Raw genomic sequence first — 22,024 nt, forward strand, 5'->3', positions numbered from 1 at the left:
CCCAAGGAGATCACTGACCACAGTAAATAATATTCTGTTTTCCTTCCAAACTCCATCCTGAAGCCTGAATGATGGCGATCCAAAAATTAGAGGATGACAGGTGTTGGGTTTGGCTGGCAGCCCCCTTCCAAACAACCTTCTGCAGAAAGGGAAGGTTAAAGACTGGGCTGGAGCTGGCAAGGTTTATCGTGGTGCGGTGCTGCATTTTGAAGTCAGTCCAGATAACAGCACATTTTAAAGTTTTCAGGAGCTTGCTGATTTCTAGGCAGGCATTTGCAATGTGCATCATAAATGGTTCAATTTTCCCTGACCTTAACCAACCGAGAAGGGCCAGAAGCCTGTTCCTGGTGATGCAATCTATAACGTGAGCTTCCCTATGACACAGGAACCTCCACTAAAGCAAGAAGGTGAGAAAACTTCTACCAAACCTTTTGTGATATGACCTGGTGAAATTTAAGACTCTCTTTTCCTCTGCTTAACATGAATAAGGCAAAATAATGGTGCATCTAGTTCATCTTCATTGCAACAGAATTATGTATGGTGGAAATATCCACTTAAAACACATGGCTGAAGCCAAGAGCTGCTCTTTGATCTTATTTTGACTGCAACTGAAATGGCCACATTTTATGCACATTTCATTTAAATAAGCATGCAAATAAAGGTGCACCAAAAAATAGCCACCTACATTTTCAACAGGCAGCTAAATAACAGCTAACCGCCCCAAGTACTACCCAACAGCTGCACGTACCGAATGGGCACCACTGACTGATGTCCAATATGCAAAACAGAGGAAAGCTTTCTATTTTGATATGGTGACGATGTCACTGAAGCACTGCACTGGCTTCGCTACCTCACCTGAACAAGCACAGAAATGAGGGGAAAAAATTCCATGCAGCTTCCCCAAAAGCCCTGAATAACATCAGCATGTACTTGAGGACAAACTAGTAATTTTTTTTTTTTAGACTTTTGTGCATTTGTGGCACCATCTGAGGCAATTTCCCAGTTCGAAGTGTTTCCCTACCCTCTTTTACCACATAGCACATGTACAGAACCGCAAATTTATCTATGTCCATGAAACATTTTATTTGCCACTGAAAATGTGAAACTTCTTAAAACCAAAATGGAATATGTATTCACCATCCCAGTGAGTCTTCATATATCTTGCCAAAAAGGAACCATTTGCAGTCCCGTTAGGTCTGGCCCCTTTTACTGTCTGGAGCCTTGGCTTCAGCATCCTTTTGGCAAGAGATTAATTTATCCCGAGTATCTTAAAAAATTCAGTGATGACTCAGTCTAATTCTTCATCTCATCCTCCCACACCAGGTCTTGGAGCTACTAATTACTGGAAAAGGTTAGCCCTACACTGTGAAATATTAGGATATGTGATCTTTTCTGGTGACACCAAACAGGAATTTTAGGAGTTACTTGCTTTCAGCCTAATTACAAATGTCCCTTTCCAAATTCAGGCATAATTTGATCATCAAAGTTCCTGTTTCCAAGAAGTTCAGTGTTCTCATATTAGATAATGAAAAATTGAGCACACAGACAAATTAGGGAAGGCACTGCTTCAATAGACATATCTAGCATTTTCCCAGTATTAAGATGACTTCTGAAGTCCCAGGATTAATACTTCTAAACTTAAGAAATATATCTACTTCACTTGCTTGAAATACTATAAGCATAAAAGATACTGCTCAAAATAACTGCTATTTGATTTGGCAGCTGCTACCAGGCACTGCATCTCTGCGACCAGCCATACATGTTCTAAATATACCCTCTGATTTTTGTGAGATGTTGATTAAATTATGGAAAAGATTTTTCTTTATTACTGTGTTCTCCTTCCTCTCTTTATACAAAGTCTAGAAAAGGAACAGAACCACTAATAGCATGAATCAGCCAGTAGCTTTGAATGTGTAGTTCTCATAAGCTCAGGGAGAGTTTCAGGGAAATGTGTGTGAGGGGAAATTGGGAGCCTTTACTAGATCTTGCAGCAAAAAATTCTGCAGTTTCACTGTCTTAATGACGATGACATCCTGGCCTCTCCCACCAGGTGTCACTGCGAAGTCACATAAGAGGATCTGTTGGTGATAACGTAAATGCAGGCAGAATGAAGATTAATAAGGCATACGAGTCATCGCCGAAAAAAGTCTTTTTTCACTCCTCCTCTTGCTCCCTAGCCAAAAATAAAGCATAGCAGCACTGCTGTGCAATAAGCTCAACAGAGCAGAGTATTAATTTTAAATTATGGATACGTCTAGCTCATATTGCGTAAGAGTTTGAAACGCGTGAGCTGGGGCTGGTGCCTGGCTGCCAGATGTGGTTCTCGCTGACGTGAGGATGAGGAGATGCCCAGATGAGACGTCACAGCCATGGTGTCAGGACTAAGTCTGGAATGGAGATGCTCACTTTGATATGATCCTCAGAGACTTACAGGACAAACCTTTCTGATTGCTCTGACAGTGACAGGAGATGAGGGAGTAACTAACTCACGTGTAACTCTTCCTTTTGCAACCAAAGTCCCTAAAAACCACAAATGCGTCCTGCAGACCAAGATGCAAAATAGCTTCTAAAGGACTATTACATGCAGCAAAACACAAGGAAACCCCTCAGTTTCACACTCTGTGGATGGGATAGGCCCATCTGCAGGTGAAAATCCTTCCACCGGTGACAGGAGCAGACACCACCGTGTCGCATCCTGCTCCACCATGATTCCCAGGCACACGCTTAGCGGCATGCTAAGAAGCTAAGTAGCTCTCCAGAAGTCAAGTACCTCTATCTGTGACCACAGACTTGCTCAAAGGAGGTCACACCAGGGGGGAGGTCCCTGTCCTGCTCATCAGAGCCACATGAAGGGACCCTGGATTACCCCGCCGGGGTATCCCCGGTCTGGCAGCAGCATGCCTGCGTGGAGGGAGGCCCTCCTGCCCCATTCCCCAGGATTTGGCATCACACGCTCCCAAACACGAGTGAACTCAATGAGCTTCCAAACTGCAGCACAGGAACATCACAGCCTTCTCTTTGTCCCTTAGCAGGACCACACAGCTGACCTCTGGCAGAGCCCCTTGTTGCCACCCTTCTCACAACATCTGAGCAGCCTCTCCAAGTGCCTGGCTGCACATAAAGATGCTTTAATTACACCGTGACAGAATTCATTTCTGTTGAAGAGCGCTGTAACAATGTGTTTAAACAAAATGAATTTTACCTGCACTTTACTTGTTAAAATGCACAATACTTTAACAAAAGTACTATATATATAAAGAACATATAAATATTCTTATGCTATCACTTTGGAAGTACTTTGTGATATACCACCACTTCTTTTAAAATTATCTTCAAGCCTTATTATTGGTGAAACACATTCTCAAACCAACAACGATCATACAGCAAACTGAAATATAAAACACTCTTTGCCGGTGCTATGCATTTAAATGCTTAGCTGGTTTCGGCTGCGGAACTTTTAAACTCTCTTTTATTGGACATCACTCTATTTTAGTCTAAGTATCTATCAGGCACAGCTCTGAAAATGTTAAGTCAGACTATGAAAACAGTGTCAATGCTTATTTTAGTAATAAAAGCCATGTTTAATCTATGCTTTCATGTTACAGTAATCTATGTATCAATCTATAACCTTCCAGCTAAATGCACTAAGTAGATTAAGCTCTGATTGATTTGAAATGTTTTTCACTATATTATCAAAAGTCTACAGATCAGCATAAATACCTCGAAGAAATTTTTTCCCCTTTGGCAGATTTACAAAAGCAGAGCTTAACTGGAATTGAAATGAACTTCTGCATTTTTCCAGGGCAAAAACCCTGTCAAATCTACTCTACATCTACTCTGCTTCCGGACTTAGTAAAAACCTGTGATTAATAGTACAGAGCATCTATTCTGTCGTGACAAAAGCAATCACGTTATGAAGAAAAGTGTTCCCTCTGGGTCTACCATTCATATTAAGCATCCGGAGTTACCCCGAGTGGTGGCACTGTGGGGAATGCGATCTGCATAGCTGTGAAAGGGCGGGGGGGGATTTCTGTTGATGTGCTCTTGCCGATTACAATAAAAGACCTTAAAAATTGGCTTCCTCAAATAGAAAACACCACGGGGTAGTATTTTTTTTTATTTTTTTTGCGCTGCGTTTAGGGAAAGTGAGAAGCAGGTCATGAGCTGTCACAGTAACCCGGCGGGCGCTGCGGGGAGGCTCGGCTGCCGCTGCCGGAGGTGGTGAACTTCAGCAACAAAAAGAGCACGAGAAGGAAGAGGAGTGCGCTGAACTCTCTGTGATCCCTCTTCAGCGTTTCTCGCAGCTCCTTTTTGCAGACTATCTGCTGGAGATGGCTGCACAGATGGAATGAGATTTCTACATATGCTCAGCGTTCATCTTGGTAGCTAGCTGAGACGGCAGCAGTGCAAACAAATGTGGGTCTGAGCATCCCACCCAGCTCTGCTAGGGAGGTGGGGAAGACACGTCTATAAAGGCCAGTGGGAACGGAGGAAGAGGAAAAATAGCCTTGAGGTGGTAAATTTTGATTCTTGCCCAGATATCAAGCAATTCCAAGCAGGTGAGTTTGGATTTAAAATGTTGTTTCTGTTTACCCCACAGAAGAGGAGGCACCCCAGGAAAGGAGAGAATTTGGAAAAATAAAGTCGCTGTTACCAGTGTGTTGGCAGAGCATCCCAGCTGCTGCTAGGGTAAAACTTCAGCCTCACTGACAAGGATGCCCGAACTTCCATGGACTTCAGCGGGGAGATGTCATCCCCCTCCCAGTGGTCCTTACCCATTTACCACCACACAATACCCAATTTCTTCTTGGATCCCGCTCCGTCCATCCATGCATTCAGAGAGCTGACATCTGAACATCGCAGGCCCAGCTGATCCCGTAGCCCCACAGCTTGTTCACGCGTCTGCCATGAATCTCAGCCCTGACTCCAGTCCCAGGCTTGCCTCCACGAGGACTGCACAAGTGACGTAGTGCAAGAGAAGGGACCCAGCTCACGCAGTCCAGCTCTGGATTTGATTTTTGGATTCTGCAACTTGGAAATGTATATATCTTAGGTTTTCCTTGGGGTCCTTCTACACCTTGCTTGTGAAGTAAGAGACATTTTTATTTTAATATAAACCGTACTTGGACACAAAGTGACATTTCCAAAGAGATGCTATATCCAAATTTCTGCAAAACATGCTCCCAGTGAATAGCAGTTCAGTGGTCCGACTCTGTATATGCTGCTCAGAGAGGTTACAGAATTTGGCTTAGTATATCCAGACTGCATTTGATCATACATTCATTTCTTATCCCAGTACATTAACATAAAGTTAACAAGAAAGTTCATTATAAAGGACAAACCTGAAAGTCAATGTCAGCCAAGAAATTGCCTGAGCAATCCCATAATTGAATAAAAATATGCGTCAGCAAAACAAGTGTCATCACGGGCTTGGAGTTCACTGGCTTGACGAACTCCTCTCAGCACGGTGCTGTGCGCGAGACTCTACGAGAAGACCTTATGTACTAAATGATGTTTAGCAGCAAAATATGGGTACTAATATGCACACTGGACCTACAGAGTCAATCAGGCCTGCCCACAACTTCAGCAACAAATTAATAAATAAAGAAAAATTAGAGAAAATTAGCATTTTGGAACTTCTTAGCCACTCCTCTGGTTACAAAGTGCTTTACAAGGAGGACATTCACTTGCAAATATTCTGTGGTACAGTGTAATCACACATTTAAATATCAAAAGTAATCTAAACGGCTATCAGATTTTTCCACTGATGCGTTTGATGATTTTATACACTGATTTATGGGACCAGCTTCTCTGGGAATGGCAAACAAAAGAATTTATTTTAATTTGCTCATTTTTGAGTCCAACAGCCCCAGCTTAGCTGTGATACAGAGTAATTTAAGGAGTGATTCATATTTCTACAACAATTAATGGTGAATGGCATTTTGCAAACTATTCTGTCGCATTAAGCCTTAAGGAAACTGGGAGTAGCCAACAGAGCATGGTTAATAATAGATGTATCTGGACATTTCTTTCTGTAGAGATAAGAAAAGCTTAGGACTGTGCTTGGACCAGCAGGAGAAAATGTGACGTTAGAGGGAAACTGAGTCACAGGAAAGAGACACTGCCAGGTCCCAACACCAGGATCCTTGTGAAAAGGAACTTCTGGCAGCATTAGCCAGCAACAGAGAGAGGGATGAGGGATGCACGTTGTGTGCAATATATCTTCATATATAGAGAGGTATTTATTTTAATTCTGATAAAGTATTAGCTTAAAAGCCTATAACGTCCCCCAAAAGAACTGGGGATCCTTTCTTAAACTAGGGAGCAGGTGAGATTATTTTGCAAGCTCACAGACACCTCAATGGCCATTTGCCACCTGAAAGGACCAAAGTAAAGCAGCACTCCAGTGACGACCCTCTACCCCATCAGGCCCATTTTCAAGGGAAAGAAGCCAATTACTGTAAGGACCTGTCAGCTTTTAGAAAATTTTTAGGTAGCAAGACCTGGGCAGCTTCTGGGGCCCACCTAGTGCTGTGGAAGACAACCAATCAAGTAAAATTGTTTCCTCGCTTCTTCCTTTAAAATACACCCCTCCCTTTCCTCCCCATTTCTGTCCTTTTCTGTGATTTGAAAACTGGCACGTCTATGAGTGATTGCAGGTGCCATTAAATCATGAAGCAGTTCTGTTCATTAAAGCTTGGTGATTTATTACCTTTGGACTAAGGGAAAGAAAAACAGCCTGAAAACAGAATTCTTACATCATTTCACATTATTTCCAGTGCAGCAATTCAGACAACTGTTAAAATCGCAGATTTTCAGCTCCGTGGTCCACTGGTCCCCAGAAACACAACGCTGAATGTCTAATTCCAGCCAGTTCTGTAAATCTAGAGTGTAACTTCAACTCATAACTAACTGCTGCCCTGAATGTCATGTCCTACCTTCGTACAGCCAGTCGCTGAGCCCATTGAAAATAACACCTTCCTTTCCTGTGGAGACCACTCGGATGGCTTGTTTCCCCACATGGGCACAGTAATAGATGTTATTCTCAAAGATAAATATCTGATTTGAAGGGAAAAAGAAAAAGAGAACAGCATTAAGCAGTGGCTCCATTAAAAAATGTTGCATTTTACTTTTACAATAATTGGCAGTACAAAAAACCCCACATATCACATTTTTATAGTGTCTTTTGTCAAAAAAAGGATTTCCACAGCTTGGTTCCAATGCCCTCAGCTAATAGAAAGATGCTAATTTACACCAAACTGAAGCCTTGGTCCTTTGATACAAGCTTTATTTTTCTCGCTCCTGTCTTCATTGCAGAAATTGAATAGTGCAGTTAGAGGGCATGAAATGAAGAATGCCATCACATAGGATTTTGAAAAAGCGGTCCAGGACATAGTAGCAGTTTGCAGAACTGATGTTGATGCTATGTGGTGACTGAACCAGCTACTGGAAATGGCTTCTTGCCTATTTCCAGCTGCTCCTGCATCCTTAAACCACGGCTGGCAACCTATTAAATCTGAATCCAGTTTTTAACGCAGATTCAACAAGATGACGCGTGCTACTGAACAAGGGCCAGTCCACGTGACTGCAGCACACTGGCCAACAAAGCACAAGGAGGTTGGTGTTTGGGCTGGGGAGCAGGTGCACATGGTCCAAGGACCCAAAGGGGTGTGCTAGACCTCCTGCTCTGCCCTGGTCCCAGGTGACCTTCCTGCAGGAACCAGGGTGGATGGGACAAAGACACCCATGGGCTCTCACCTCCCTGCCAGCATGGATGCAGCTGCCGTAACGCCCAGCCTGTCTTTGGAAACCTCTCCCCTCCTGTTGCAAAAATCGAGTGGATTCAGGTTGATGACAGATTACATGACCAAAGTGTCATGGGACCTCGCAGCTCCTCGGGAAGGCAAGGGCAGGCCCATGCCAAGGATCGCCAGCGGGTACCTAAGCCTGCCTCTGCAAACCCCTGCTCACACAGCTGGTGCTGTCTGTGGGAACGCTATTCCATCTCGGGGAAGAATTTATAAAATTATTATCAATCATAAAAATTTCAACTTGAGGTTATTAGGAAAGGAGCCTAACATAAGAATCCCAAATAAGCCTTGTTTTTTTTTTAAAGCCAATTTCATGCAAGTTGTTAGATCTACTGCTGTGAGAATGCTTTTGGGAATCAGGCTGTTTATTTAGGTGTTCAAGTGCTGATCAGCAAGCAAAACTTTAGCCAGCCATTTAAAAATATATTGTTCCATGGCACCAGTCTTTATCATCTGGTTAAATGCTTTGTTCTGTGTATTGTTGTCATCGATGATACAGAGCCTGTACCCTCCTCACTCCAAAGTGAATAGCATTCTGCTCAAAGTAGCACTCTTGCTTTAAAATATTTTAAAACTCCATTCAGACTGCAAAGATGTACTGCACGGGGTATCAAAAAGCCATTTAGACTGAAAGACAAACTGTTAATATAATTTAGTAGACATTTACAGATGGGGTTTTATACACTTGAAGATATTGGAATAAATGTTAGGTATCTTTACAACGATACTAGGATGCAATTTCTCATGTTACAGTCATGAAAAGACAAAATTATGAAAAATATTTGCTTTCAGCTTCTGTTTCACATCCTATTACGGTATGTGTTTCACCTAAAGATGAGCTGGAAAGATTCCAGAAGAAAGCATAGATCCTAATTTAATTCTGGCAGCAGTTACAGTGAGTTTGCCTAAAGGTAAAAAATATGACTGAAACTGTAACTGACTTTTATTCCTTTTAAGCTAAGAAAAGCTGCATCCAATTAATATTTTTTGAAAGTAAACAATATGTTGTGGAAGATACTACTTTCTCTTTCCTACCTTGATTTTTAGTAAGTAGAGGAGCCAGATGAGGGAGGCCAAGTAAAGGATTTTATGTGCTAGCTAGTCTGCATATGCGAGGGTTGTTGAAGCTTAAATGTATGTAAAAATCATGAAGACTAAGCAGAATTAGGTACTTTGGGCCCAAACAAATCCAAATCTCCATGTCCATCAGCTAAAAGTGCTGGGGGTGCTTGGGTGGGGGTTCTTCTGCGACAGACACACAGTCAGGCGGAGTTACTCAAGCAACGCAACCCTTGCGTTGCCCAGATCCTCCCAGCCAATGAAGGTCTTGCAATATTTTGTACTGCATTAAATTTTAAATGAATTTACAAGAAAAATAAGGCAGGTGGATTGACAACTTGTTCCTGCCTTTTGCTTTGTAAAGCATTGCAATGTTTTCTTTCTTCACTGTTTTGTCTTTCAAAACTTCACTGCTCTAATCAGGCTGCACGAGGTATCCGGTAGCTGCAATGGAAAAATAATACAGTGCTCTGACTTAAAACTCTCTTCCATATAATTCAGAGCCAAACTGCAGCACCTCATAGAGAATTTAAAATTATCCTCCTAACTACAGTTGCCTTGTACCCTAAAAACGTCAACCATAATCAAGATAAAAGATAACTGAAGCAGCACAAGGAAGATGTCTGTGTAATGTATCTTATAAATTAAGAAAAAGCTTTTGAACTTCCGTTATTCATCAAAAATAAATGTCTTTGGATTACTTCACATTCTGGGTTAGAAAGATATTAGATGATGTTATGAAATACCTATATAATATTTTTTGCTGTTTTGGTTTTATGACATCAAAGCAGTGCTTTTATCAAATTATCACAATCCTTTCAGCTAATTACAGGATAAGAAATTTTAGTAAATAATAAAAAAATGTACAGACATCACTTTCACATTATTTTATGCTTTCTTTACATAGCAGTTCTAGACTAATGTAAAATCACAACAGAAGGGATCAAGCTCAGTTTTATGCGTCTCTGTACAAGAGGCAAAGATCAGACTCAAAATTTGTGGTGTCTTCTCTTTTGGTGTGCATACCTGAGCAAGGCTTTACCCCTGACATTCTTGCAATATATATGCCTTTTATCATGGCCAGCACATGAAGTCCAACACTGAGCGCAGCTAACGGGACGGAAAATAAACCTGTGTTATGTCAGGAAGATACCCCCATGTTGAATGCCATGTCCGTTTTCATCATGACACATTCAACGCAGAGAAAAAAAGATATTCGGGAAGAAGAAGAATGCAAACGTCCATACATTTGCAGAAGAAACTGAAATTGCTAACTCTGTGGAATAAACAAGGAAGACATAAGCTCCACAAGGTAATGGAGAAGAAATAGAGAAAAGGAAAAGGATGTTTTTACCCTTCATTTCTCAAAAACAACAGGGAAACCAATGAAACAGAAGAAAGCTGTTTAAAAGTGGATAAAAATATTTTTCCTAGTGAAATCAGAATTAACAAGTGGAACTCCTTGCCACTGGATGTCACAGAAGACAAGAACTTAATTCTCTTCCTGCTGAATGTTATAATAGATGCTCAAAAGATGAAATACTTAAAGATAACTGGAAGATAAAGTGTTGTGGGTTTGTTTTGGGTTTTTTTTTTTTTTTAAATGCATTCACTTAATCCCAGGGTAATAAAAATCAGTGGCAATTTTGCTGTTGGCTTAATGTGACTCAGGATGTCACCTGAAACTTTCAGCATAAGATACAATCCCTTTAGCCCCAGATGTCAACACACCACTAACTCTTGTGGGCTGGGAAGAAATCTCTGCCCGTTTGCAACTTGTAATAGAACTGATTGCTTCAAACCATTTGACATCCTTGTGTGACAATTAACATTAGAGAAAAAATATCATATTGGTTGGACCACAAGCCTGAGACAGGAGGAGAACTTTAAGTCAAAGATTAAGTATTTATCCAGTAGGATAAATTTATACAGTAAGCTAAATGTTTAAACTAACAACAAAATAAACTTAATATACTTAAACCTATGAGAGTCTTAACAACACTGATTGATTTAAGGACAATTCATTTAAAATATTTTTGCAACTGCTTAAGGGCTTCTGAAGTAATGTTCTCTACAAAATTGACCCAGAGTGGTATTAAGTAATTATGCTGCAGTAATTAAAACATTGGTACTTCAAAATGGATTAATTTATGGACCTTTTCAGGAATCTAATGAAAATAATCTCTTTAAGACCACTGCAAAAGTCACAGTGACCAATCATTTTGAGTAGATAAATACTACACCTCCTTTTATGGTTGTTCAACCCACCTTCCTTCCAGCCAAAGAGGTGAGTGAAGTTCCTATTTCTTCACAGACCAAGAGAAAATAAATTCATACGCATTAATCTGCACTTTTACTGCTTCTATTTATTTTCCAACTGTAGGTTGCCATTCTAAGTTTATGTTCTCTTTACCCCATCATTTCTGACATGTATAACTTGTCAAGTGAATGAGTGACATCATTCAGATTTAGCACCTCCAAACCGAAAGTTAATGCTTGGATGCTTATTACTTTAAATTATTAGCATATTGTAGAAGTGTGAATGTTTCTTACACATTAGAAGGCAGCTTTCCAGAAGCCTTCTTCCACATTAGAATGCACATTGCAAGGCCAGCCCACCGGATTTAACTACTACAGAGTAGTTAACATGGAAAGGTTGGCCATTTAACAAGGAGAGTGGTCTACAATAACTGGCCGTCATGTATAGAGAGGCAGAAAGTCTTGCCTTGATACTGTTTCAAATTCCAAATCAGTCCAAACTTCCTTGGAGGCTGGAAAAAACAGTCACAAACTGGAAGACTCAGTGAGTGGGGAAATATAACTAGAAATCCATATGCTACTCTCTCCTCATCCAACATAACGTACTTCATTGTTTTCTGGTTTTAATGTTAAAGCCTTCTTTTATTTTTCTTGTCCCTATGTAGAAGTCTACTCTTTTTCTGGCAAACTCATTTACCTGAGGGAGTATTCTGCAGAATAAATAAAATAACAGATTCATTTTATAGTTTTGTGCATCTCTCAGAAATGCTTATATTTATTTTGCAAAGATGCTGAGCAAATGCACAGAAAAGACAGTTCCTACCCCAACAACATATAATTTTAATAGACAGAAAAGTACTATTGTCTCCATTCAACGTGTGAAAAAATGAGAGACAGGGACACCAAAGACAAGACTCAGTCGCCCAAACATAGGCACCTAGAGCCATTTTAAGCCCCTTCATGTATCTAGAACATCTGGTAGATATGATACAGGACATATGGGAAACCTCTGCTCTCACAAAGTAGCATCTAGAGGCTACACACATTTGGCACTACTCAGCTGAGGTGCTCTAGGAACCTACGTTTAAGCAGGCAAATCCTATTTTAAATGTCACACAGGAAGACTGGCAAAACCATGAGTCAAACATGGGTAGCTTGAGCTCTATTCCAATGCCTTAACCATAAAATCATCCTTATTGTAATTATTTCCCATCAGGTAGATTATTGTGAAGACTGGGAGAGAAGAGATCCAAAATGTGTATTGTCCTGCCATGAACTGCAGGTCTAACTGATCTGTTTATCGGCAGAGTCACGGTCAGCTTCAACATGATACGTATTTGAACTCATACTTCCTTCTACAAAGGCAGATCTGTAATAAGAAAAAAATAACTCTTGTATGTATCCTGCACTGCAGATCTGCCATTGTACATTGCCAACATACGTTGTCAGGATTCAATACTGCCTCATCTTGTGCAGGACTTTCTGTGGCCTTTTGTAGATGGCATGATCTAGTCTGCCTTAGACAAATGCCAAGTAGACTCAGCAGAGAGATGCAGGTACCAATGAAGACACAAAGGAAGGTAAAATCCGCCTGACTTCAGGGGATTATTCTCCAGCAGCTTTTATAGTGAGCTGGGTGCTCCCAAGTCCAAACAAAGTCCGTCAATGCAGTTCATATAAGTTAGGTATCTACCACTTCCACTGAGTACAAACAGCCAATGTCAGATGCCTTCATCCACTCAAGATCTGGTCCATTATCTCTTTGAGGGTAATGGCAGCACAAGTATGCATTCAAATTAGACCACCAGTAGATTAATGTGGAAATAAAAATATAAAATGCATGGTGAAAACAATCTTGGAGAAGAGACCATCCTCCCTCCCAGCCCTACTGATAAGCCAGACTGTCTTCCTTGTCCACAGCCTTCAAAGCCTCTGAAAGCCCTCTCCTCCTGCTGCAGGGTGGCAGAGCCCCAAAAGAAGGACTGCAGTATATGTTCAATGACTATTGCATCGATGCTGTTGCTCATAGTCCTAAACATATCCAAGTCCTTGGGCTCTTCTACCTAAACCCCAATCACATCAGATTTCTTAGGCAACAGCCACTCATTTCACCACACAACCCCTGCGAGAATATACATTGGCAAATTAAGTTAATCATTTGAGGTAAATCCAGACTTCTGTAAGGTTAGGCAGTCCTTGAACAGTGCAGGACCGCACAGGTCTGATACATAAATGGGGATACAAGGCAGAAATCAGTGTGGGAGACCCACACTGGAGCAGTCTGCTCCTGAAGGTCTGCACCCTATGGAAGGGACCCACGCTGGAGAAGTTCATGAAGAACTGCACCCCGTGGGAAGGACTCACGTTGGAGAAGTTCATGGAGGACTGTCTCCCGTGGGAGGGACCCCAGGCTGGAGCAGGGGCAGGGTGTGAGGAGTCCTCCCCCTGAGGAGGAAGGAGCAGCAGAGACAAGGTGTGATGAGCTGACCACAACCCCCATTCCCTGTCCCCCTGTGCCGCTGGGGGGGAGAGAAATGGGGAGTGAAGTTGAGTCTGGGAAGAAGGGAGGGGGTGGGGGGAAGGGAAGGGGGTTTTAGTTTTGCTTTATTTCTCCCTATCGCAATCTGTTACAATTAACTGGCAATAAATTAAATTACCAAGTCGAGTCTGTTTTGCCTGTGATGGTAATTGCCGAGAGATCTCCCCGTCGTTACCTCGACCCACATGCTTTTCATAGTATTTTCTCCCCGAGTCCCATTGAGGAGGGGCGTGATAGAGCAGCTTGGTGGGCATTTCGTAGCCAGCCAACAGTACCATAGCTTAATCAAGGGTATTTTTTTAACTTTTCAGTGTAAGACACTTCCTTAAATTTTTTTAACTTCTATTCATTTTTTTGGATGTCAATGATAGGAAACTTTTGTGCTGAACTGTATATTAACTGTCTATGTATATGGTGTTACACATCACATTGGTCTGAAAGCCTCAGAAAAATACACAGATTGAGCTTCCCAATATGTCCAGGAAGTAGAAAAGTATTACCTCTTTATTATATGCTAACTAACCAGTTGAGATCTGTAACAGTGTCACAGCTTGTAACCAGGGTTTGGAAATGTCAGATCACAAACATAAATAGTTTTGAGCATGATCAAGCTCTTCCTGGAAATGCACACACAGAAAGACCTCTCCCTTCTCCCCTCCATTTCTAGTGCTCTCTAATTCCATCCAAATATTTTGGAGACTTTGGAGCCCTTCTCAAGCCAGTTTTGTTTTTCCACTGCTGTATGAAACCTGGAGGCTGAGGACTGTGAAAATAAAAAACTGCAGAGAGAAAGATTCCCTGCTGTTTTGTTCAAGTTAAAACTTGTCCTTACTACGCAGAATTAGCATGCCCATTGCTGTCGGTGCAGCATCTTGAAGCAGATATGATAATTGTGTTTTCACTTCGGGATATCAAGGAAATCTGATGAGCATTGTACTGGAAAGGTCTTGGCATTTTGCAGTTATCATTCTTACATCAACTGCAGCAGAAAAATGTGTGATCAATTAAAAAAATCAGTTTTAAAGCTTGTTGCTGATTGACTATGCATTATTTAATGAATACTCTGCCAGTTTCTTCTTTTGAACCTCATAAAATGCAAACTTTGATGTTCAAATAGCTTCCATTAATGCATTCTGTCATGAGTGTTGTTCTTAATGCATATGACATGATTACACCAACTCTTATCAGTTCTTCAAAAAGGGTAATAAAACCATAAACAACTTCTCATCAGTGAGCTTACATAATAAAAGCTAGTATTTTAATTAGGCTTTCCTTGTTCCCATTTAAATATAGCTTGATAGCAGGTGGAAAAAAAGTAGTAAGACAAGAAAAACCTTCAAAATATTTTCATTCTCTCCATCAAATGGTTCATGTTAGCAATTTAGGAAAGAGACAGATAACAATTATGATGGTGGAATGAGATAGATAATTTTTAAATAAACTTTTTTTCTTTACAAAACCAAAATGTCATTATTGAAACCGGTGATGAATTAATGAAACTCTTCCACATGATCAACACATTGCAGGGAATCACATCTTGATAAATTATTGACAGAAAAGGCTACAGTTTCAATTTTTCATGCCAGGGTTTATCTTTGCTTTAAATCAAAGTAAGAAGCTAAGTCCTTACCAAGCCAAGGGTTTAGAAGACATAGCAGTTTCAGAAAGTACGCAACAAATACATAAGGGTTACTTTAATTCAACTTTACCCTGCCCAGAGATGGGCAAAGGTGACATTTAGACCACAGACAGAACTACACTAGTTTTAAAATGATTCTGCAGGAAGGCTTTCAGGACAGAGAAGCTGAAACCACCCCAAGGGACCACTAAAGCCAGAGAATACAGTAGTACAGATTGATGCATGTAAGAATCGTGCTGATCCACAAACACATCAAAACCAGTAGTTATGATTTCTCATTGGAGACCGAAAGCTTGTACACATCTGATATCAGTGGTCTAAGAGATTATCTGCATGGAAATCAATGCAATGAAAGGAAATGTAATTGATTCGGCAAAGGAAAACCATCAGTTACTGTAAAAGACAAATGAAAAATCTGCTGCCTTCAGTGGCTTTGATTACTTATCTAGGAAAGGAAGTGCAGAAAAGTGCACTTGTAAATTGTGCAAATCTCCTGATTTTAGCCATATATCTTGAAAATTGCTAATATCCCTTGTAAAATAAACATTAAGAACTTAATTTTGCTTTCATCGCACGTGATCAAAGAGACTAAGAAGTCAGAGAGAATGGAAAAGCATTCCTTCATGTCTTCAGATAAATAAATATTTTCTATTTCTATGAACAGTGTCTAGGCCACATTTAAGAGCTTCCAAGAGAGGAGATGGTTCTCCAGGTCTGGGGGTGACTTCTCTCTGGTGCTGGGGGAGATGATCACCTTGCCTGCAGGAGGTGGGCGTGGGTGGAGTAAGTAAAGGAGCAGTGGGAGAAGGTCAGAAGACTGCAATATCAGAGGTGTCAAAAAGGATGTTGAAGGATCCTTTCCAAGACCCTGCAAGAAAAGAGGGGCAGGCAGAGGCTAAGCTGATTGGGCTGGTAAATGGAGACTCCAGTGAAGGCAAAGGCTGGAAGCTGGTCACTTCAGGCACCACGAGGAAGGTTCCTGCTCCACTGACAGATCTGCAGATACAGACCAGGTTCAGTGTCCTGGTTCTGGGAGCTCTCTCCTGCCTGGGGAGGACAGCTTTAAACCCAGAAGAACAGGGGAGGGAGATGATGGCCCACAGTCAGGCAAGGAAGTGGTAGGCTGGCCATAAATGGTAGATGTGGACAAGAGAGACCCTAGTGAACAGGGCTGAAGGAGGCGCACCTCAAACAATGCACAAAAATAAGGAGAAGTTGAGCACACAGCTCCGTGGGGAAAGCTTTCATGCTTTTCCTGGGAAACCATCCCAGCTGGGTGCCCCTCTGTGCCTGGGCACTAACACATGCAGTGTGCGGAATAAGCAGCAGGAATTAAGGTTTATGTGCAGTTATGGAACTACGATCTCAATAAGATCATAAAGAAGTGGTGGGACAGTTCATACAACTGTAGTGGTGTGATAGATGGATGTATGGATGGACACAGGCTCTTTAGGAAGGACAGGCTGGGACGCTGAGGAGGGGGAGTTTCCCTTTCTGTGAGAGGAGCGGAGGTGCATGGAGCTTGGTGAAACATGAAGAGCCAGATGACAGCCTATAGGCCAAGATTAGTGGGCAGACTAATGTGGGTGGTGTTGTGGTGAGTGTCAGCTACGGACTGACCGATCAGGAAGAAGTAGATGAGGCCTTCTTCATACAGCTGGAAAAAACCTCACGTTCAAATGCCCTGGTCCTCATGGGGAATCTTAAGCATTATCTACTAGAGGGACAACAACTTGGGCACAAGCAACCCAGAAGGTCTGTGGAGGGCATTGATGAAAGTGTCCTGACACAGGTGATCAAGGAGTTGACAAAGGGAGATGCTCTACTGGATCTCACACTTTCAAACAATGAGAAACTGCAGGGGAAGGTGAAACCTGGGGGCAGCCTCAGCTGCACACACCATGAGGTGGTGAAGTTTAGGATCATGAGAAGAAAGATCATGGCAAAAAGCATTAAGCCCTGGGCTTCAGGAGAGCAGAATTTTGCCTGTTCAGTGGCTTGCTTGGAAAAATCCCGTGGGATACAGCCTTGGAGAGAAAAAGAGGTCAAGGAAAGATGAATTTTCAAGTATCACCTTCTCCAAGTTTAAGAATGGTCCATCCTGATGTGTATGAAACCAAGCAAAGGAGGCAGGAGGCCTGTGTGGGTGAGCACATTGCTACTGACACAACTCCAACATTACAAGGAGTATAGAAGTGGTAGAGGCAGGGGAAGGTGTCCTGGGAGGAATATAAAGACATTATCTGATTGTGCATGGATGGGGTTAGGAAAACCAAAGTTTGTCTGGAGCGAAATTCAGTAAGGTACATGAGGGGCAATAGGAATGGCTTCTATAGGTAGATCAGCAGCAAAAGAAAGTCTAGGGAAAATACGGATCTGCCACAAATAATATTCTTTAGCTATTAAGCATGTTCTATAAATCCTATATATTGCAATTCCTTGTTAGGGACAGTTAAGGTTTTTCTAAGATTATCATTCTTACTAAATCACGTTTGTGGTATGTCTACGGTATTCAGTAAAGTCTGGAGACCTTTCCTCCAGGAAATGTTGAGGCTCCCTTTGGAAAGCAGAGTTCATAAGATCCTGTGGTTTTTAAGGTCTTTAGAGACAATCCAAAATTGGCAAAATCGATACTCAAGATAAAGTCCCATATAACGGACTATAGGAGTAATGACTGAATTCTATGATCTGGAGACACATTCCCAAACTTTTTTCCTTTAAAATTGGGCACAGAAGAGATTTTTTTTTTGTCTTGCTTCTGCCAGGTTGAGTCCTAAAGAGCATTAATATTCTTCTCAGGTTTCTACAAGCTTCTCTACGTTTTTGACATTGCATCATTACCAACATGCATTTCCATTTGTATTCTGTGAGCAGGCTAGTCCACAACACGTACAGATTCTAATCACACCTAGAATCTGCCAGAGCCCAGGCAAATAAGTGATTATGATGATTCTGAAGATTTAAAAAATATATATTTCAAGAAAAATACACTGTCCTATTTTCAGTTCTTTAGGGAAGAAAAGAGGGATTATTTCACCTCAACAAAGGGAACCATGTCTGCTTAGATTTCCTTGCCCCGGATTCTAATGGGGTTATTTTAATTTATAACTGCCTTGTTATATTAAAGAACGTATCAGTAAATGTACCATTTAGTATGGAACTCTGATTCTGCTTTTAAGTTCTGCTTGATGGATTATCTTGTATTCTGTAACCTAATATCACTGATGGCTATGTAGGGCATCACTATAAATTAGATTATTTAACGTGAGATGATACACTGTTTCATTTTAAATATTTTATTGTGTTATAGAATGAATATCTGCCTAAGGAGAGCACACAGATTACTTGTCAGCATAAAGAAACTGGCAACTGGGATTCGGGGTTCCTCGAGGTATACATCTGACCTCGGACAGGTGACCTACTCCACAGTCCTTTAGGCCTAGTCCTGCCTGTGGCGTCCTAACACTGGGCACTTAAACATACACTCACCAACAATTGCTGCTGTCTATAGTAAAAGGTAACTATTTCCATGGCACAAAATAGCAGCTTTCCAAGAACAACACTCTTCATGAGCACTTGTTTCAATGGGCATCGTCTACCAACCACAGTTTCATAAGATGCCAGAAACCCTTATGCACAGACCTAAATTAGATACTTCTGGCTGTTAGATCTCTGAAATGAAAAATGCCTTTAACAAAAGATACATGTTCAATATCCATAAAGCACAACTGAAATTAAGGGAATATCAATATTTGAGATCTTTGTAATAGGAGTGAATTATTTTCAGTGGAACAGACCCTATGTTATTGTGTAGCACTGTTAGGAATTTTGCACTTTCTGTGACTGCAGTAGCATGTAATGAAATGTGGTAACATATAAAGAAAGAGAATTCAGTTCTTGCCCTGTAGTGCAACAAGATGGTGAAACACTCTATGACAAAAAGAGGAAAACCTCTAAGCTAGCAAGCCCATCAATACTTGCATTTCTTGCAGGTACATACTCAGCTTCCTTAATGCAGAGTGTGAATGTCCACAACATTTAATATGTTAATTCTGTAAGTCCACTGTAAGAGAGGAATATATTGCCATCTTTACGCTGTAACTTAACCAGAAAACAAAGTGACATATACGAAGTCACAGAGGAAGCCTATGGCAGTGCGTCACCCAGGAGCGATGCCCTTAACACCATGTCATCCTATGTCTCATATTACGATGTAAGAGCAGTAACTTTTTTCCTGATTTATTGGTAACACTTCTATGGCAAATCATTAATTTTTTTTTTCCTTTGAAATCTTTCATGCCCACAAGAAGAGCCACATCTTATTTACAATAATCACCTATATCTTCTTTCAATAAGATTTATTGTAGCATCCTCACTTATCTTAAATGCCTTGCTCTTATACCATGATCAAATGCAGTACCAAGGATGCTGAGGTGGGAAGGGACACAACCATTCTCAGCAGAGCTCACAATACCAACTGTGCCAAAGCTTCTCTTTGGTGAACAGAGACCGAACACATCCAGCCCACTGATACTAAAGAAAATTACAAGCATGGGCAAAAATAAAAATGGGCCACTAGGGCCACTGCAACCAAAGAGCAGAGCACCAAAGGAAAGACCAAACATAACACTTTTCCAGTGGACACCTTTGAATAAAACAGGGGGAGAGGGGAAGGGGAAGCTCTGACCAGAGTAACCTGTCCGGGTATTCAGTGTACATGTAATATGCCTGTCATGGATTAACCCCAGCCAGCAAGAAAACCCCATGCAGCCGCTCGCTCACTCCCCCAGGTTGGGATGAGGGAAATAATTGGAAGAGTAAAAGTGAGAAAACTCAGGGGCTGAGATAAAGACAGCTTAATAGGTAAAGCAAAAGCCGCACACACAAGCAAAGCAAACCCAGGAATTCATTCCCCACTTCCCATGGCAGGCAGGTGTTCAGCCATCTCCAGGACAGCAGGGCTCCATCACACGTAACAGTGACTTGGGAAGACAAACGCCATCACTCCAAACATCCCCCCCCTTCCTCCTCCTTTCCCCAGCTTTATATATATGCTGACCATGACATCATATGGTGTGGGATATCCCTTTGGTGACTGGGGTCAGCTGTCCCAGCTGTGTCCCCTCCCAAGTCCTTGTGCACCCCCAGCTACTGGCTGGTGGGGTGGGGTGAGAAGCAGAAAAGCCCTTGGCTCTGTGTAAGCACTGCTCAGCAGGAACGAAACCATCCCTGGGTTATCAACACTGGTTGCAGCACAAATCCAAACCACAGCCCCATGCCAGCTACTGGGAAGGAAATTCACTCTGTCCCAGCCAAACCCAGCACAATGTCTTACTGGGGTTTGCCTGAAGAATTCATATCCTGACATTGGAAAAGAGGGTGAGGGGGAGACAGCACATCATTATTCTGAAACTCTTGCTTTTCCCAGAATGCAGGAATCATGTAAAAAGCTGTCTGAATATTCCCCCACCATGCTTTAATAGGGCTTATAGAGACATTAGGAAAGGAGGAGTGGGGAAGCTTTTCTTCCTTGCAACTAGCAAGATAACCAAGTCAGAATAATTACATACAGCAGACCACAGCTAAATATTGATTCAGATGTCATTGCACAAAGAAAAGGTGAGAGAACAGCAGCTTGAAAATAATGATGTAAAAATCTATGAAATAATGGTGGAAACAAATAGACCTACAGCAATTACACACACAGCAGTTCAAAAGCCCTGTGGATTAGGAACAACAGCAGATGATTCAGTACCTCCCATGAAAATTGTCCTCCTCACTTGATATCTATGCAGCCCTTCTGCCTGGAACTAAGCTGGCTTGACAAGCAAGAATTCAGGCAAGAAAAAACGTGCTAATTAGAGGAGTCACTCCAGTTTAGTTCCAGGTGTCATCACTTAACCAGCTTTTTGCATCTAGATATCCTAGTTAGCAAGACATTGTGCTACAGTGTTAAAAAAAAAAATAAATTGATAACAACAAATGAAATGGATGGGTTCTGGCCCCGTGCAGCAGGACCTATCATTCAAATGTTTTATATAGGAATGAACTCCAATATTCCTCTAAATTGTATTGCACTTTTTAGACAGTAATATCTATGACAATAAGCTGTTTGCTACCATTAGTATTCATTGTTCGAGAGCACCTGCAAACCCCTAACATGACAGGGGCTGAAAGACTTGCTGCTCCTTTTTTCCTGGCATTTGCATTTCACTGAAATAGAGATTTCTTAATGCAACTTCTGCACCTGCTGTGAAACATAACTTCTATTATTTTAGAACCAATTATACACTTAGTAGCTGCATAATCTACAAGAATAAAAAGTAGTTCCTGCTTCAAGAGTTGACACTGGAAAAGGTTCATTGACTATGAATGTAGGAGAAACCTGTTTTGACCATTCTGTGGGGTTGCAGTAAATGCAAGGGCATACAAAGCTTCCAGGGACTAAGTACAGCTCTAACCCTCTTGCTGTATGGTCTTGGTAGTTTAAGGAAACAGTAAAAGACTGACTGGCCAGGAGAACCTCAAAAAAATGTTTCTCTTTGCTGAAGAATAAATACAATTATGTATAAGAGAGATTTTTTTTGAATTATAACTGCTGCCTCTAAAGTTGTGCAGAACTGCTTCCCTCAGCATCTGATGTGTCACCATTATCATTAGTATCTGTCGGAGCTGTTACAGGTTCTGGTTTTAAAAAAAGGAAAATAGCAGCACGGC

General features: G+C 41.4%; 1 protein-coding gene across 4 annotated transcripts in view; it reads right to left on the bottom strand.

The window, feature by feature from the left end:
• The window catches only part of DPP6 (dipeptidyl peptidase like 6), a 563,740-nt gene that overhangs the window by 81,620 nt on the left and 460,096 nt on the right, over nucleotides 1-22,024 (bottom strand). For all 4 annotated transcript variants that reach the window (XM_075746658.1, XM_075746660.1, XM_075746657.1 and 1 more), the window contains exon 8: nucleotides 6,939-7,059. In XM_075746658.1, coding sequence (XP_075602773.1) covers nucleotides 6,939-7,059 — 121 coding nt within the window. The remainder of the gene's footprint in view (nucleotides 1-6,938; nucleotides 7,060-22,024) is intronic.

The sequence above is a fragment of the Balearica regulorum genome, chromosome 2, assembly GCF_011004875.1.
Source record: "Balearica regulorum gibbericeps isolate bBalReg1 chromosome 2, bBalReg1.pri, whole genome shotgun sequence".
NCBI lineage: Eukaryota > Metazoa > Chordata > Aves > Gruiformes > Gruidae > Balearica > Balearica regulorum.